This window comes from Haliotis rufescens, unplaced genomic scaffold (assembly GCF_023055435.1).
Source record: "Haliotis rufescens isolate VD_foot unplaced genomic scaffold, xgHalRufe1.0.p SCAF_12, whole genome shotgun sequence".
Classification (NCBI taxonomy): domain Eukaryota; kingdom Metazoa; phylum Mollusca; class Gastropoda; order Lepetellida; family Haliotidae; genus Haliotis; species Haliotis rufescens.
In genome coordinates this window covers 29,809,230-29,828,599 of record NW_025963802.1, presented here as the reverse complement: position 1 = coordinate 29,828,599, position 19,370 = coordinate 29,809,230, and the positions used below count along the sequence as shown (strand labels likewise).

Below are 19,370 nucleotides of genomic sequence, written 5' to 3'. Positions count from 1 at the left end.
TGCAACTTCCTATGCAGGATGCAGTCAAGACTGACAGCACTGATCATGTGTGGTCTTGTTCATGTATTCTGTTTTCTGGGCAACATTATTGTGATAAAAACAAATCAATATCAAGCCAGGAGCTTGAACTTTCCAAATGAAACACATTGAGAGGGAGTGACTTTCCTGAGGTGTACACTGATTCAGAAGTAGTATAGTCATCTTATCATGTAGTTTTCAATTTGGGATGAAAGTCTGAACAGGTTTTATACATTTATTATCCCCTGCCACAAAGTGATGGACGTTTTCCATCTGTCCTTCTGTCCTTCTGTCCATCACATTTTGTTTTGTTTCTGGAGCAGAACTCAAAAACCATGAGAGATATCTTAACTAAACTTGGCACATAGATAGGTCCAGTGGTGGACTGGTGTCTTTTGATGGTTTGGAATTTTTTACAATTTTATTTTTTCAAGCTCCATGGCAACAATTTTTACTTACCGGTAGACTGAAAATGGCAGTAGTGCTTGTTTCAGGAAGTCTAGTGCCTTGCTCACAACCGAACATGTCATATTGGCGGGGGATATATGTATTTCATGCTTGTTCCTTTTATCCAACACAACCATGGATCATTGTCATGACAAATATAGGATTTGAACTGACAATACAAAGAACCTGACAGCCAGTGTAACATGCTCTTTGAGGTTTGCTCCTATAGGATGGAGATCAAGGGACCCCAAGAACATTTTAACTTTTATTATTAGTGGGATGACAAAGTTCCCTGGACTTTCATGCTTAGTTTTCCATGCTGCAGTGAGTTGTGTCTCCTGGAGCCACTGGACTGCCTTTGGCTGCTGAACAAAGTAATTTCTTGCCAATTACTATGAGTATGAGCTTACATCATTATTTCTGCAGTATTGCATTGACTTTCCATTTCTCTTCAAGGCAAATTATAGAACCAACAATAAAGTAAAAATTCAATTTTACATCTGACATTCTGTACTCCATCCCATACGCAATCCAGTTAGAATTGATTTACAACATTTGCTGGTGGTAAGAAGCGGCTAAATGGATCGGATGATCAGGCTTGCTGAAGTGGTAGATGGCATGTTATAGACCATCACATGGGACATTGCTTAAAATATCAATCACTGGTATATGTTGGACAGATTTGATTATTTACACTGTAGGCCCCCATATTATGACAAGAATATTGCTGAGTGTTGCGTTAATCAATAAACAAAAACTTGTCCAAACATTAACTTGAACATGTACTTTTGTCAAGAAACAAATCACTTATTTAATCAGCCTCTGTGTGAGAGCTGGTCACTTGACTTGAAGTGGTGAGTCGTGACGTAATTCTGCCCCAAAGTAACATGAGATCCACTGGACTGATAACACGAGTGAGTGAAGTGGATTGAAGACGGAGAGAAAAAACAACAAACTTCACTATGTCCATGTCTCAATTGCTCTGAAGGACCTCATCAGGTTGCGGGGTCTCTTGACCAGGATGTTGAGGTCATTATTTGCTCAACTTGCAGTTGATATTAACAAGTGTCTGGAGATTTGTTGTATGGACTAAATACAGCATGACTCCATGAATTGTGATGATGTGGACTGAAACAAATATATTTCCTTGTTGTGAATAGACTGACATGAGCAGACTTTCAGCTGAACTGTAGGGGGTCATGTACTTGGGCCTCCTTACCCCACTCAAACAAGCGGGCACGTAGGCATCTTCCACTACTGCCCATGAATGAATTGGATATAGCATATGAAGATTCTCTGAGAAAACAATTTAATTTGTGTATTCTTTATGAAGTTTATTAAGCAAATTCATATAATTCGTTTGACAACAGAGGTACAGAAAATGTCCTTGTCACACAGAAAGTGGGGGCAGGGGTCTGTTCCTCAATGCAATCTTAGTGCTAAGAGAATCATAACTCACAGGCATCAACATGCACTTACCGTACATCCCGAAAACATTGCTTCTTGGGCAGAAACAGAAGTGTCAAGACTCTTGTGTCTCCTTTGTCATTACTGGCACCATGCAAGATGTTCCTCGTAAGTATGTTCCCAGTGGCAACTCCTTAGGTGTGTTGACATTGCTACCAAATAAGGCATGCCATATTGTTCCATGAGGAGTCCATGTGAGGTTTCTGGTGTAGAACATGATGTCCTGCTTGTTGAAAGTGGCTACCAAGATGGCAACCAGATGTCACAGTGGCTGCTGAATATGACTTCTTAGTTGCGATGTTATTGCAATCTAGCAGCGTGTATCATTGCTCATGCTGTTGACCGGTTTGGCTGGTCCAGGTTCACACTTATGGTTTGGATCCTCTACATCCTATCATTGTCTATAAATGCTGACTGTGGTTTAAGACATCCACCTATGACTCCCATGTTTAATCCAATGTTGTACTTTGTGTTACAGACTGGAGGAGGCAGAAGAGAGGTATGAGAACCGTGAGTCCCGCCCAGAAGACCTGGAGCTGATTCAGCAGCTGCGAGATGCTATAGCGGAGAGAGAGCAGCGCCTCAAGGAGATCATGGTATGATTGATAACCCTATCGCACCGAGAAGGCTCCAACCTTCACAGTTTGTAGACTACCATCGTATAGTTCAGACTTTGAAGTTTAACCTCATATTCCAACACATTCACTTTCTGACTCCAAGATGGTTAGTTGCATATGAAGCAGTCATAAAATATACTTGCTTCACGGGTAGATGGTGTTGTCAAGGTATGTTCCATGTGAAGACTACAGGGTAGCCAGAGGGTCAGTTTACCTTGGTCAGTAGCCTCAGCAGTATGCCAGTCTTTGGCAATGCCTTGACCTGTGTTGTAAGCAGTTGTGCTGAAGTCCTATGTATTTGCAGGATGAGAAGCGGTTCTATCAGCTGGAGCTGGTCAACAGGGAGACAAACTTCAACAAGGTCTTCAACAGCAGTCCTAACGTCGGCATCCTCAACCCTCTCAATGTCAAGGTCAGTGGATCACAAACGTAGCCAATGCCCAAAGCATATCTGACAAGCAGTCTGTGTACTGTTTGAATTATTGGCCATAATGTCTTTACATGAATTTCCCTAGTCCTGTATGTATGCTGTAGGATTAACTTCATATGTCTATTCACATTGTTCAGCATGACCCGTTGCTGATTGGGACATGTACTGGTACAACTGTTTGCATGTTGGGCCAGTATTCTGCAAATTGCAGGCATGCCTTGATCCACAAGCCATTGGTTCAAATCCATGATTCATGAATATGATGCTGGGTTTGTCAGCACCATGGCTGTGCATGTGGGTTTCACCACAGTGGTAAATATCCAGAACGTAGTTTCTCTGGAATTTCTATGTATGTGAATGGGATATGTTTTACAGCTGTGTTGATCTGAACTCATTCTGTTTAATGGACTCATCAATGGCACACGTCTGAATTCTGATTTCATACAGGTTTCATTTCTGTTACCCTACACAAGCCTGTTGAGCCTCACTCACTCACTCATCTATTGTAGGTATCGAACATTTCATCAGTCTCATTTTCTGATTTAAATGAAACATGTGATTCGTTATGGTCTAGCCATTACATCATGTATATACGCATTCACTACATCTGACTTGTATTTCTGTTTCAGAAGAGGAAGGGTGACAAGAACCCAGCCAAACATTCGAGTGCCCCGAGCCTGTCCGGCAACAACCAGCGTCTAGACCCCCTCCCAGGGTCCCCACTGCATGATGAGCGCCTCAACCCAGCCAAACCTCTACCACAGCCAGCCTTTACCAAAAAATTTGTCCGATAAATCTTACATCCCTTGGTCTTGTCTGTCCACCTCCATAGCTACAAGTAGCTGAATTCCAGTATTCATCATCACACGTCACTGTACAAAGAGTATCTGATTGTATACAAGTATTATCATGAATGTAATATATATTTGTATGGAGAGCATTAACTATTTATATCATACCAAGCATTGTTAGTCCAATGATTATGTACAGCATGTAGTATAAACTTTGTGTAAACATTCATGAATGATTATGGATATGAGGTAAGATTTGTTGTGAAGGTCAAGATACTGGTAATGATATGATTCATGTTTGACCCAAGTTTTGTTCATGAAAAGTTTGGGCTGTCTTCGCAGGTGCCATCCATTGCTGTATATCACAGTTGTCAATCTTGACCTTCCTGTGTCATTTCCGTCCTGGCATGGATGGCACTGGGAGACATCTGACCCAAGTATTTAAGCCAATGTATTTATTTATATTATTCACATTAAATGTGTATTCTACAAGTTCTGTCTTTATTTTACCTAGTGCACAATATTTTATTTTGCCACAAACTGTGACTTTACCTCTGTGTCAAATTGTTTATTAATGATTCCCCATATTGATGAAGTTGGTTGTGTTTGATGCTCCTGTGTTTAGAAGCAGGTTGCTGTGGGGTTGAACTTACCGGTATGGAGCTGGGTTTGGGTTGAACTTACCTGTATGGAGCTTGGTTTGGGTTGAACTTACCGGTATGGAGCTGGGTTTGGGTTGTATCTGTGGCAGCCTTCATGGTCTCTCTGCCAGGAATCTATGTGTGTGTTGTCATTTTGGATTGTGAAGCAACTTGAATAAAGTCCTGTTATGGCCTTGTGCTTGTCACTCAGGGTCCTGTGTTGGCCTTGTGCTGGTTACTCAGGGTCCTGTGTTGGCCTTGTGCTGGTCACTCAGGGTCCTGTGTTGGCCTTGTGCTGGTCACTCAGGGTCTTGTGCTGGTCACTCAGGGTCCTGTGTCGGCCTTGGACTGGTCACTCAGGGTCCTGTGATGGCCTTGTACTGGTCACTCAGGGTCCTGTGTTGGTCTTTGTGCTGGTCACTCAGGGTCCTGTGTTGGTCTTGTGCTGGTCACTCAGGGTCCTGTGTCAGCCTTGTGCTGGTTACTCAGGCTCCTGTGAGGGCCTTGTACTGGTCACTCAGGCTCCTGTGTCGGCCTTCTGCTGGTCACTCCGGCTCCTGTGTCGGCCTTGTACTGGTCACTCCGGCTCCTGTGTTGGCCTTGTACTGGTCACTCAGGCTCCTGTGTCGGCCTTGTGCTGGTCACTCAGGGTCCTGTGTCGGCCTTGTGCTAGTCACTCAGGCTCCTGTGAGGGCCTTGTGCTGGTCACTCAGGCTCCTGTGTCGGCCTTGTACTGGTCACTCCGGCTCCTGTGTTGGCCTTGTACTGGTCACTCAGGCTCCTGTGTTGGCCTTGTACTGGTCACTCAGGCTCCTGTGTCGGCCTTGTACTGGTCACTCAGGCTCCTGTGTTGGCCTTGTACTGGTCACTCCGGCTCCTGTGTCGGCCTTGTGCTGGTCACTCAGGCTCCTGTGTCGGCCTTGTGCTAGTTCCACGATCACGGTCTCCCCTCAGTGTGTGTTTGATAAGGACATTCTGAAGATGAAGTGAATGTATTGTGTTAAATGGTCCTGTTTTGAAACTTGTTGACCTTACTGCTGAATTAATGTTTGCTGATATTGTGGTTCCCCTAAAATGTTCGGAGGATAATACAGGTTTCCCAGCATTAATTCTTTTACAGTAGTTTACGCAGTTTTTGTGGTGATTTAGAACAAGACATGGAAATATTAGTTGTCAATGAATATGAATACATGTATGAGTGTTTTAGTAACTTTTCATGTCAGTATTACATTTGTTACAAATATGCTTATGTGATCATGAAAACCCTTCCAAACTAAATGAATCAGTACATCTGGTAGCTTCAGGGACAGTGATAAGTCTTGAAGATACTGACAGATGCTGAGTAACAGATGCTTGAATATGCTTGTGACACTTCATCTTTTGAACACACAGCTATGAAACAATATGCTGTGCACTCGTGTTTTGCTTGTACATGTACATGAATGGCCATCTCTGCGACATGGACCAATGGGTTTACAATGTCATTACCTGGTTGTATAAGGATGTTGTAGTGCATCATATGTGTCATTACTCAAAAGGTAAAATGATCTATTTCAGTGAAATATTCCCATGTGACAGTTTATCTTAGGGCCAACAAAGAGGCACTCATGGTATCAAAGATTGAATAGAGTCAATTATGATGTGCTGGATAAGTGAGATTGTGATAGCAACCATTGTGTGTAGAATTGTAACAAGACAGCATCTGGCCATCCAGATAGGAAGATTTTGTCGTATGTAATGATAAAGTGTCAGTGTTATCCAGAGCGTGCCATGTCAGTCTAGAAGTGCTGTGTGTCTGTTGATTCATCTTCCTTGTTAATACATCCATGTAACACATCAGTCTCACACAGTTAGCTCTGTTGCTAGTGTAAGTCTTGTCATGGTACTGACACAGCAACAGTCATAACACAAGGCTCAGAACCTTGACAGGAAACTGCAGTAAAGACCAATCCCTGTGGATTACCAAGGTACATCCAAGTGCTACACTGTGCTAAGACTGTTTATTCTCAGATGGTGAGCCTGCTAGAAAACAAGGGGACACATGTACCCTGTCATCTAGTGTGCTGCGATTTGCTGTGCTGAGTTGCATCCCTTAGTCATGTAAGAATCAAATGATCATGGGTTCAAAACCAAGATTCCCTGACTATGAATCTTGGTTTATCAGCACCATCCCTGGGCTTGTGGGTTTCACCAAAGTGGTAAACGTCAAGGAACTGCATCACTTAAACTGACATGTTGTGATATAACTGAAATACTGTACAAGACAGCTCTCTTCAAAAATAAAAACGTATGTCATGAAATGTTTCCCTTTTGGAAGTCCACATATATAACTCATTCTTGTTCATGGTTACATGAATTGAAGAAAGGGTATTATTTCCTTGCACAACATGTCCCAGTATGTTGAGGAATATTCATAGCTTCGCTTGCCTCCCAGTCCAGCCTCACCTCAAGCAACTAACTTGTCCAAAGTCAGTGCCTATATTCTCCTTTTATTAATTTATTCTATTTTAAGTGATTATTTTATGGCATATTAAAACCATAGCTGTGATATTTTACTTTATATTTGCAATTTCCCACTTTTATAATGTCATGGATATTATGTAGGGTTGAGAAGGTACAGTTTCCACATGAGCCTCGTACTACAAGCATGGTCGGCATACGTTTGTGTGTTCCACATCTATGTTGGCACATGGAGGTATCCTACAGCATGTCTGAGTAGTCTCCTCTGTATACCAGGTATGTGTCCGCCACCTGCTTCAAGTAGCAGGGTGGTGTCTTTACTTCAGGGTGAGAGGGTTGCCATGTCCTTGTTGAACATTGAACTGACTATAATGAAACATGATAACTTGTGTAAGTCTGTACATTGCCTTCTCCTCCTGTGCCATGTATATACCACATTTCTACCACCAACATAGCCTCGGCCAAAATAAACATGAATGAAGTACCGCTAATATGATGCAGTTTGTAATCATTTCGTACATACATCGATGGGCTGGTTGGCCCAGTCACTTGAGACAAAGAGCTGTACACATGTGCAGAGTTGCATCCCTTTTGTGTACCAGAATCCTGTGAGTATGAGTTCCTTTGTCGTCACCATGAAAGTGATAAACATCTGAGACCTGCATCACTTTGGGATTTCCTCCCACACTAGGTTCTTGCTGTGATGTAACTGAAACACTGAACAAAACAGCCCCAAGCACAACTCCCTACCTCACATAGATGGCATTGCCTGTTTGGTAAATTTCAAATTCACAAATAATCACACTGAAAATTGAGTCCAAGCATCCTGTTTTCCCCACAATTAGTCTTATGAACATGTAATAAATATGCCATTCATTAATCCAGAGATATCGTTACCCCAACCACTTCACTGGGAATGGTGCTGTCTGAATCATTGGGGGTTGAATGTAGGTATGATGATTTAAAATATATTTTTGTATTCGTGGATAAACTAAATCACCAACACACACGTTTTCATGAAAAATATTCTAAACAGGTAGGATAAAATAGAGACTAATAAATATATGAAATATGTTCTTCGAATGATTGCCAAATATGAAATGAAAGTTTAGTGTATTTATGTTAAATAAGTATTTTCTGGTTAACCCTTCTTATACACATGTAAACATTATTGAGTTTGTGGAAAATACAGATACCGTTTTCTGACATAGCTCCTTGTTGAGGTCAATATTTCCTGTCTTATGTAGTCGTTCATTATAGAACCAGTACATTCAGATTTTACTGAAAACATTCAATGTTACTAATTCAATACCCAAGATAGCAGCAAATCTCTAAAGTCTTCGAATAAGAACAGGGCGATAAAAACGTAAAGATTTTGATTATCGCTCAATTGTTAAATCGTTTGTACTCTGATAACACGCATATGAAATTAACGAGCCTGATCCATTTACAATCTTATCAAAGCAATTGCCGGCAGTATATTTTCTCCCTATGTGTGAGACAGCAACCTTTACCTGTGATGGTTAAAGTCCCTCTCACGCCTAGGTGATATAAGGCAGTATAATAGTAACACCAATTGTTACCGTGTCCGTGTTAATTAACCCCTCCCAGGATATATGTGTGACCTCATTACTGGGGTCAAGTTTAGCCGATTAGGATTAACCCTGTAACGTTTAACTTCTTTCACAGTTCAGTACTTCTATTGTTATCCGTAAGATGCTAACGAGCAGAAATCCATTTCTGATTGTTGGGAAATAAGGGGTTTTTCATGCGTGCGAAATCTAATTTCCTGTTTCAAACGACAGTCAAGACCTTATGTCAATATTGACGGCAATGTTGATCTTAACAGAGGTTAATGCGAAAGGAATTACAAAGAAAAGAATGTCGAGTGGATGCGACTCAAAACCCTGTAATTGAAAAGTTCAAAACTAGTGACTGTGTAAGGAAATGGTTTCATTTAATTTAATAATAACATATTATTTGCGTTCATCAGAACTTGCCTTCATTTCGTTTTGGTTGCACATATAAACTCAACGCGTATTACGAGATGTCTGTCAATAGCGGCTTGTCATTTCTCATTAATGTTTCAGTTTATAATCTTGTCGGAATAGTGCTGTGGGGTAAATAAAAGCGACAAAAACCTTTCCATATTCATAAGAAATTTCTGCTAAAAGCAGAGACGTTCGAGTCCAGCAATAAGAGGCGGGTGACACCAGAAATGGGCTTCACCCATTGTACCCGTGTGGGGAATCGAACCCCGGTCTTCGGTGTGACGAGCGAGCGCTTTAACCACTAGGTTAGCCCATCATCCCTCAATCACTATTAAATAGCCATGACACTAGGTGTTCGCGATAAAATCGGACATCATTTTTGTCACTTGTGCGTCAAAGTTTGAAAATATTCTCAAAATGTCTACCATAAAACTTTTAGCAAGCTTAAGTTATAACCATGATCAAACACCTTTTGAGCAAGGGTCGCATTAGGCTCTTTGCAATGTTAAAACAATATCCCTGTATTCAGTAGTGTCCATCCTGTTGTCATTTTTTAAACAGAACATTACTCAAGGACATAACATTGTCAACAGTCTAACTCACACGTGTACACACTTGAAAAAGTAGGACATTTTCCATGTAAAGCATCAACAGAAGCCTTAGTTTTAACTGGCATTATCAGAACGTACTGAAAACACTTTGTTTTCTAATACACATTAACATGACTATAGGGAGACACCGCGTGTATGAAATTCACTGGAAGCCGGTAAACAAGGAATGACATCTTGACCTACTTGTGACGCATAATCATATAGCCAAGTGACCATATCTGGAAGCACGTGGCGGAACACGGATGTCAACAAAATTAATTGTGCATTTTTGGTTATACATACACGTCTGAGCGTTATTTTACACAAAGAAGTTTCGCTGTTTGAAATAGCTGCAGGACTATTATTCATTTGTTTGTAATACTTAAGTTATACTGGACGCGTAATCGCCTACCATTACAAGAATATCGGGGGGGTTTTCATCTTAATTACAGCGTTTTCAAATGATGAAGGCTAGATGCCTGACTATACAGCCTAATTAGCAAGACATCTGTGCAATTTATACTGACTTTAATACATATTTGGAGTGTTTTATCAGAGGATGGTAGTTAAAGACCTTCTGTCAGTAATAAACGAGATGATACAGACACCAGCCCAAGCCAAGTAGATTATACCCGTCTTTCCTTCCAAGAAAGGAAATGATTTTAGATTAGCAAAGAACACCTTCTACATCGCTTGAAGCATGTGGTCGTCATTAACCGTTCTAGTGCACATGGTGTGCAGTAGTTTTCTGCTCTTAGAATGGTCGAACGCATGTGTGTGCTTTGACATGATATTATCAAATCGGTTTGAGAGGTAAATATTTCAAATGTGTACCCACGCTTGCATCAATCGGATATCAAATTCGTAATTGGACCGGTTTCATTATGCACGTTCATTTCGTACCATAAATATGAAACAGGAAAATAGCAAAGCAGTGTTCTGGCTTCCTTGAAGATAGTTTATTGTTGCTCTTAATGTAACCTGCATGACACACAGGAGGTGTAAATGAAAACCATGTCAGCTCTGGGTTGAACATGGTCATACACAAACATGAGACGTTTTGCCGACATGTTTTATGTATTTATTTATTTTTGTTTAACGCCGCGCTCAACAATATTCCAGCCATATGACGGCGGTCAGTAAGCCAACAAATCTAGACCAGACAATGCTGACCACTGATGGATGTCATGAGCATCGATCTACGCAATAAGGACACGATGACATGCATTAATCAGATCGAGCATGATCACCTGATCCCGTTGGTTTCCTCTTACGACGATCATGGCTTGTTGAATACCATTTCTAAACCGGATCTTCACTGGTGACATTGTATGGAAATCCGTTTGCGAGTAATACGTTTGACAGAATAAGCATGGATCTTCGTGTTTAGCATGAATATTCGCATAGATAAGACGTTTATTGTTGACATAGCATATGTAAGGATCTGTTTGCCAGGACTATATTTAACAGAATGGGTGTAACTGTATGTACAGACATTCACTGATTAAACGTTTTGTTGATAGTTTCTGAAACGATAGGCGTTAGTTTTTAGAAATATGTTTTGCAGAATGAGTGACATGGATTTAACACAGTGAAATTATATTTCACGTGGACGTAAGGGTCATAAAGGCGTTAACCGCATTTCTTAACCCCACGGGGACGTTGTTTGGCTGATGATGACACTCGGTGAGAAGGAACAGGAAGTCAAACAGAAACACTCAAATTATAAGATTTCCGTACAACCAGAAGTGAGTGAGTATAGCTTTACGCCGCTTACGCGGAAGTATTCCAGCAATATCAGGGCGGGGGACACCAGAAATGGGCTTCACACTTTGCGTCCATATGGCTAATCGTGACAAGCGAACGGTTTAACATTTTGACCACTAGGCTACCCCACCGCCCCCGTGACGACCAGAGCACAAACATATCTGGAGCTCATAGCTTGTAACAAGTCAGGCACGTGGTGGGTACGTTTGGAGAAGTTGTGGCGTTGTTTCGCACCTTCTCTCTTCAACCGGTCTTGACGAAATTGTCGGTGGAACTGTTACCAGACATTTTTATCGGGTATCAAACCTCAGTGACGGGTTTCGTTGTGCTAGATACCATGCAGATCTTGAACGCTCACTTATCAGCAGATTATCAAGGGTACTTTGACAGAAACGTCCACTTCTTCTACATCGTATTGATGACCTAACGATCACTGAAGATGTTCGTTCAATGAGCTCAACACAATTCTGTAAATTTCATACACATTTATTCATGCTATCACAAGTGGATCATATATTAGCATTTACACACATTCGGTCTCACATTCAAACTTGAGCAGATTCTCATAGCAAAACAAAATATATACAAATAGCACTTAGGATGCACAATTGTCCAATCGGGCACTGCGTGTGGTTTTCTTTTAACAGCCACTAGCAATGGCTGACGAGTCTCTCTCTCTAGTACATTGGAAACATCATGGGGGACCTCATCTGTCTCATGTGGTCGAGTGGAGACATGGCGGGGTAGCTCCCCTGGGGTGAGAACATGGACCCGAGGGGGTGGGGTGACAGGGATGGTGGTAGGAGTCCTGTGGGCCGTGGGAGCTCGGGCATCATGGAAGGGCGGAGGCCCATCCCGGGGTGGGGTAGTCCCGAGGGTGAGAAGCTGGGCGTGGTGTCGTGGCTCTGGGGGTAGGCTGGGAATCTGAGCCCCTGGAGCTGGGTGACGTCGACTCCCCCTGTAGGGAAGGGGAAGCGGGCCTGCTCCTCTCGGTGGTTCAACTGACGCTTCTCCTTCATACGACGGTTCTGGAACCATGTCTTCACCTGGAAAACAGAGAAGGGAACATAAGTATTTGAAATAAGAAACCATGTTGTAAACATATACTTCTTTAAAATGTTATGATTTGTTGCACTCAGCAATATGACGGCAGTCTATAAATAATCGAGTCTGGAACAATCCAGTGACTGACATTATGAGCATCAATCTACACAATTATGATACGATGACGTGCATCAACCAAGTCAGTGAGTCTGACCTCCCGATCCCGTTAGTCGCCTCTTACGGCAAGCACAGTCGCCTCTTACGGCAAGCATGGGTTGCTGAAGACCTATTCTCTACCCGAATCTTCACGGGTGTGAAATGATATGAAACATGTACACTGATAAAACTATGAAGACACTGGTTACAAAGTGTATCAATCTCAACGACATCATAAGATCATGATTGTAACCGTGTATAACATTACTACAGCCGTATTACGGCGGCTACGCCAAGAATGAGATATGTATTCTGTGCACATGGAAATCAGCTGTACTTCAAATGGTGTAATTACCTGTTGGTCAGTCAGTTTGAGCTGGTCAGCGAGGTCAGCCCTCTCGCTGGCCGCAAGATACTTCTGATCTCGGAACTTCTTCTCCAGGGCAGTGACCTGGTCATTCGTGAAGGCAGTGCGGGCTTTCTTCTTCCTGGAGGGTTCGCCATCTGAGTCATCGTCTGGAAAAGGAGGATGGAATAATGAAATATACATCATGGGAAGAGGATGGAACAACGATATCCGATTAACGATGTCTTTCTTGTATTAAAGATAATTCGAAAATAAAAATTGTCGAGGACATGAAGTTTCAAACAAATAATGAATTCAAATTTCCACGTTTAATAATCAAAACCTAAACAATTAATGATCATTTGTATTATTTTCCATAATGAACAAGATATATATATATATAAAGTTCAATTTTGTTTCAAAGAATCATGATAAGTTCAACTTTCATGAAATCTCAAGAATCCAAAAGTTGTACATACCAGACACAGAGGGGGTGAAGCTCCTCTCGCTGAGGGTAGAGTAGGGTGACCTGTCCCCTCCCTTGGGGGTGCTTGTCATGAAATCAGGGCTACATGCACTGTCCGACCGGGGACGTTTCCTGGTCGCAGGGGTGGCGTCGGTAGTGACCTTGACATCCTGTGGGGATGAGGCACGGTCGTATGTAAGTCCGGGAGATAGTTTACAATCCACTGGGGGGAGGCTGAGGGGGAGGTTGATGGGAAACCGACCCCCAAAGTCCATGGCCCTGGTAGTCCGTTCCTCGTCACGACTGCTCTTTGCAAGGTTCTCGATGGAGAATGAATGCCTCTTCACGGGGATACTTCCTTCAAGAATCATGATGGTATAGATCCGAATCACAGAATGATGTAATGAATCCGAGTGTGTGTTATATACTGGTAGGTGTGCACAGTGAGAAGGCCGAAGCTGAAGTGCCCCTGTCAACTCTCCTCTGACTTTAAATACTCAAATCCTCCAACCAGAGCGTTAATACGGGTGGACTTCACACCCGGGGAGTCGTGTTCTTTAAGACAATGGACAAGTAATTAGTCTTTATGGAAGCATTGTTGGGATCATTGTTAAGGAGCGGCTTAGCCTAACTAGACACACAATAGCCAGGAGTAAGTGTGATCCAAGCCTCCTGTATCCAATTTGCGGATTTCGAGGATGTTTTGACAGTTCTACAGCTGCGACATGCAATTCAATGGGTTGATTAATTCTTGATAATTCTTTCATTAAGCGATCCTTTCACCCTGTGTTTAGTGTTTGTGTAAAGGCGTAAGTTGATGAATGAAAGAATCACTTAACGGCCAACAACACGTAATATTTACATCCCCTCTTAGCATTACGCTCCGACCAGTAGCTCCACGCATCACCGACCCTTCCCCGTGGTTTCTGGCAAGAGGCAGAAATTAAAAACGTTTGTTTTCCAGGGCTTGTTGTTTAGTCAATCATAATGACTTCTTGCTTCGAATAGGGATGATCTGCTTCAAGCACGTGTCAAGCCCATGTCAGAAGATTGGATTTCTTCGTTCAATCCGCTCATGGTCATCTATTCACCAGTTAACGACATTGCATGGGTCGTGGGGTAATGCTGTGTAATGCAACAAAACGCCTTCACTAGCCACATTCATACTTAGGTACATATTTACCTATGGGATTCCGCTGAATCAGAAAATCGGCTTTGATTAAACCTATTTCAGAGCAGCACACTCTGCGGGTTCCGTCAATGTTTACAAGTCTGCATAATACGCACAATGCGCTTCATTTGTACACCGTCCTCAACACATGCTGCGTATTATCCCTTAATATGTTGTCCAATGTGACTTACATCTATATTGAATCTAGATAAGGTGCTGGCATGTTCAAGTGCTCTCTTCAAGTGTACTCAGGAGATGAAACTATTATACTGATTAAATGTATGTTGTGTATTCTGGTTATAGTTGATATATACTCTGTAAATACGGGGATATACCTACATTGGCCTCAGTCCATACAAGGCCAACATGTAGACATGTTTTGATGTTTCCAATTAGTAATTATACATACCCGAGAAATAAACCTTATCAAGACATTGTGATTAATATTCGTGTCAGTCCAAGGCTGATATTCAGTATGAAAACCGATGCGACGTTAAATTTTAACTCACTCACTCAGTATGAAAACGTAAGCTTTTATGGACAACAACTTCTGGGGGGGGGGGGCTGGAATTAGTTCTGTCACAAGGTTAAGATAACCTGAACATCAGACGGTTACTAATTCCACTAAAACATAAGAAAGAGCGTTGCCCAGTATATATCCATATTCTGTAACTTACTGTGATCGCCAGTGTGGTAATACACCCCTTGTCACCACGAGAGACAGCAAGAAGGTTTCACACATGGAGCCCATATGGAGAATCGAACTCGGACGACGACCGCTTTAACCACAAGGCTACACCCACCGCCCTTGTTGACAATACCGTGTAATGTATTCCCAAAGTTCTATTTTAGGGTTATCTGAATATAGGTTTATAGTCTTCTCTAAAAATCAACACACACAAACTAGAGTGAGTTGGGTTTAACGCCGCGTTTAACAGTATTCCAGTTACATCACGGCGTGAGAAAAGCCCGAAGTGATGCAGGTCTCAGACGTTTACAACTTTGGTGAAAGCCACGAGCACGGGTTTGGTGCTGACAAACCTAGAATAGTTACTTAAAACGACGTGAAATCAAACCACTCTGGTCAGACATACCAGTTCCCACGAATCTCGTGCATTACGCGCGTCTCACGGCATTCTGCGAAGTATTTATCAGGAAAATCACACTCTCATCTTTCATATAACCCCGAATTCCCATTTCTAAAAAATATACAGTACGTGCAGGTTGCAGTGGACTACACATGGCGTCCGGTGCCCCTCTTGACCGCAACACGCAGGAAACGGCCAATACAGGAAAACAGTTTTATGACCATTGGGAAATGTTCTATATTGGACCTGGTGCTTGTCCTTTCTCATCACCTACACCCGCCTCGAGAAGCTTGTTTACATTGTAACTGTTGATTGTTTTGACCAATGTATACTTGTATAAGTGCGGGCATCTTGAAACCCCTTGTGCTGACTTCCGATGACATGCTGGGGCCTCTCTTATGTTAGAAGTACAAGTCAATGTTACTGGTAATTAGGCGTTGTTCCTTCAAGGAGGTGATATATTGTGTTGTTCGGGGCGAAATGGTGTCGAATTGGTTCAAAGACTATCAGGGTCATTCCATAAAAACGTGAGGTTAATGACATTCTTGTTTCCAAGACATTTTTTAGAGAGACCGCTTAAAAAGAGAACATTTCAAGAAATGTCTGAATTAACGATAGTTATTCGAACGCGATTATTAAATATCAGGAATAAGCTTTCAGCTGGGAAAGGCACCAATTCAGAAGAGGAGTTTAAGTTCAAAATAATAAATATGTTTATTAAGTATATCCTAGATATAATAGTGTACAGTTAAAACTTCAGAAGCTTATTAATCCCATTTACACAAGTTAAAAAATGTCAACATGTTTAATATCATATGTAGATAGCTTATATGTGACTCGTACTAATTATACGAGTAATAAACTTGACATAAATTCATGACATTAAACCATTCTTCTGTCAGAAGAATCTAGAAGAAAACGTTTAACAAAAGTAATTAATGAACGTTAGAACAACATTAGTTTTCTCCCAGGATCAAATATCTACTTCGACACCTAGTGCGAACGAGAATATTACTGAAATCCTTGACGCTAATTTCCTACACATTTCTTATCAGATCTCAACGTGATATCGAGTACTTAAATCTGACACTGACAGTTCTAAATCGCATCACTTTGCGAACTTATATCTTAATTCCCATCGATGGGGCTGCGGTAATCCGTGTATGTTGCAATTAGTGAGATTCATAATTAGTGAAGCAACACGTTAGTACATGACACACATCCTTCTACTCCTTCAAATGACGAGCAGGTCGATTTCATTGACATCTGAGTAGTGTCGATTTCAGTGTTGTCACTGTCGATCACTGAACAAACACACAACGCGGAAGTGTCATGTCTTCATAAGTGTTGTGCTAGTAATAATATGCTGCATTTAAACTATCGGAAACGGATGTAAGCTCCTTGTCTGTATCAATAAATCTTATCGGAAATGTGACCTCTTCATTGCAGATATTAAATTCTGGTTTAGTAGTTGAGAAAACTTCACCCAAAATTATTTCGAAATGTAGACAAGCTAAGCAGAAAGATAATTACAATTACTAATATATTATGAATGATTCTCCTGTGTGTGTTTTTATTTTGTGATGCTTAATTATTGTATTAAGTCAGTATTGTAAAACGTTGACGACCGATTGTGTTGAAATGTAGGCGAAATAGGAATATACTTAATACAGATAAGTAATCACAATTATATACAGAATATGAATGATTGTACTATAGGTGTTAATTTTTTAACAAAGTAATTGTAAAACAGTTGACGAAAGGTTGTGTTTTATTACAAAATGGTATAATGTCATACAGTTAAGCCAATGATGAAACTGTTAGTCAACTTGTAAGAGAAGTCAAGTATTTCATTAGGTCAAGTCACTTGGTCTGATAAATCACAATTTTAATGGGGCCTTAAACTGACGGTGTCTGAGCAGTTTCTTTGATTCCGTCTACTTCACAGCACACTTCAATCTTGATTTTCTCATCCAAACATCTAAATATAATCATTATTACAAACTCTGTTATCAATGGTCATGATGAAAAAAATAGCCGCCCCTTTGATCAGGACCCATAAAATATTCTAGTTTCAATATTTGGATCCATTTAACACATTTTCTGAAATTCCAGGAAAGGTAAATTTTACCCAAATCCAAGCGTCCAGTTTCCCCATATTAATTCCACTTCTACCTATGATATAAAGTAATTACAAGTCTGGGATTGCGACTCGGGAAAACAAGGGCCCCTGATTCGCTAAACACAGACCAATACCTCGCATCATCACTCGCACCGGTAGAGTCAGTATTTTGTCAAGGCAGCCACCCACAAAAGCATATTTTTCATACGTCTTACGACTTTCCAGACAGTATTGTTTCATACCGTCTAGCGCTGTGGTTCTTAAACTTTTAATTACATTTATTCGGATTTATGGTCGCGTGTGTTTTTAGCACTTAGTCGTCGTGATCTGTAATACAAACGTTGATCTTTCGAGTATCGTAATGAACAGAGCTTTGAATTAATCCTGTCCACTTTAACACGATTAATTACTTTAATGGAATTTAAATTGAACTCAATTGTTAGGCTACTTAAGTTTATGTTTCATGTACGCCGCGTCTGATTCTAACGCCGGAGCGATGCCAACCCGCGGCGATGAAGGAAAGGGGATAATTGATGCATTGTCTCAGTAATTGCGGGTAAAAACTTCTCTCAATCAGATATCGTCAAGATCAGTGTTATCCTTCTTTTAAAACAATTCTGTTTATGTGCGAGATTATTGATTTCCGTGTTGTTTCAAAGTAAACACAATGTTTCCAGACATTTAATTGCATTTTGATAGAAGTCGATATTTGAGTTGATGTTATACGACCAATAATTCTGCTGACAAGACTGTTATGTTCAGCGAAGCGTTACTGGGTCGGTTTACGCTGCTTTGAACAACACATAGTAACTTCTTCTTTTTTTCACGGCGTGAGAGTTTAATGTTCACACAGACACTCTGAACACATTAGCATGGGCATGTGCTCGTAGACCCATGATCAAGCAGGCGAATATGGGATTCCAACTGATTCAGTATATTCAGCAAGTTCAGCATATCCTGAGACGACTAAGGGACGCAACTACTCACAGCGAGTTGCTGCTCAAAATCTTTAAAAAAAACCTGTATATTACCATACATACACACTTATATAGAAGACGTAGTGGTGATGAGAATAAAATTTATGACAAATAGGCAAAGGTCCGTCTGTTGTTACAAATAAAACATTGGCCCTGTCTGGCTAACAGGTCAAGACAGCTCGCGTCATTATTTTGACGGTGTGAGCTCCTCGCTTAATCATATTATATATCGTTTAACAAAATAATACATTTCCATGTAAACCTTCAATAATGTTTTCATAATTTTGAAAATAGCCACAATACAATATGAAATAATAAACAGTTCATTTAAGCATGTGATACAATATGCAGGTATTATCAAAGAATCAAAAGAGTGTGGTTATACACAGAACCATGTAACTAATAATAATAATTATAATTAACAAACTCGTAAAACACTCGTAGAAAAGACTGAGGCAAGTCTTACAGACAATTGTGGTCCACACGCTGCAAGTGTTTTACATTATTTCTTCGAATGACGTCATTACAGGTTACTATTATATGAAATTTACATATTTGGCATACATTTGTATCTTTACATCAATGTCAACGAAATTTTGTTTAAAGCTGTGTATAATTGTATTCTGTCAACTCATTTTTAAGACTAATTTCTGCTTTTTGCTGTTGATTGCATGTATTTAGTGAGTGAATATGATTTTACGCCGCTTTTAGCAATATTCCAGCAATATCACGGCGTGACGAGCGAACGCGTTACCCACAAGGCTACCCGACCGCCCTGCAT

At 40.9% G+C, this 19,370-nt stretch overlaps 2 protein-coding genes across 4 annotated transcripts in view; one reads left to right on the top strand and one right to left on the bottom strand.

Moving 5' to 3' along the window:
- The window catches only part of LOC124116983 (protein FAM184A-like), a 106,281-nt gene extending 98,919 nt beyond the window's left edge, over positions 1–7,362 (top strand). For all 3 annotated transcript variants that reach the window (XM_046478658.2, XM_048393516.1, XM_046478651.2), the window contains 3 exons: positions 2,411–2,528; positions 2,854–2,961; positions 3,609–7,362. In XM_046478658.2, coding sequence (XP_046334614.2) covers positions 2,411–2,528; positions 2,854–2,961; positions 3,609–3,773 — 391 coding nt within the window. In that variant the 3' untranslated portion in view covers positions 3,774–7,362. The remainder of the gene's footprint in view (positions 1–2,410; positions 2,529–2,853; positions 2,962–3,608) is intronic.
- A 4,372-nt stretch (positions 7,363–11,734) lies between these two features.
- Positions 11,735–13,719, bottom strand: LOC124129483 (transcription factor LBX2-like). The gene is made up of 3 exons (XM_046492980.1): positions 13,245–13,719; positions 12,775–12,935; positions 11,735–12,265 (listed from the first exon to the last, which is right to left on the bottom strand). The coding sequence occupies exons 1-3, from the start codon at positions 13,600–13,602 to the stop codon at positions 11,897–11,899; spliced, it is 888 nt and encodes a 295-aa protein (XP_046348936.1). The 5' UTR covers positions 13,603–13,719; the 3' UTR covers positions 11,735–11,896.
- Positions 13,720–19,370: the final 5,651 nt, after the last annotated feature.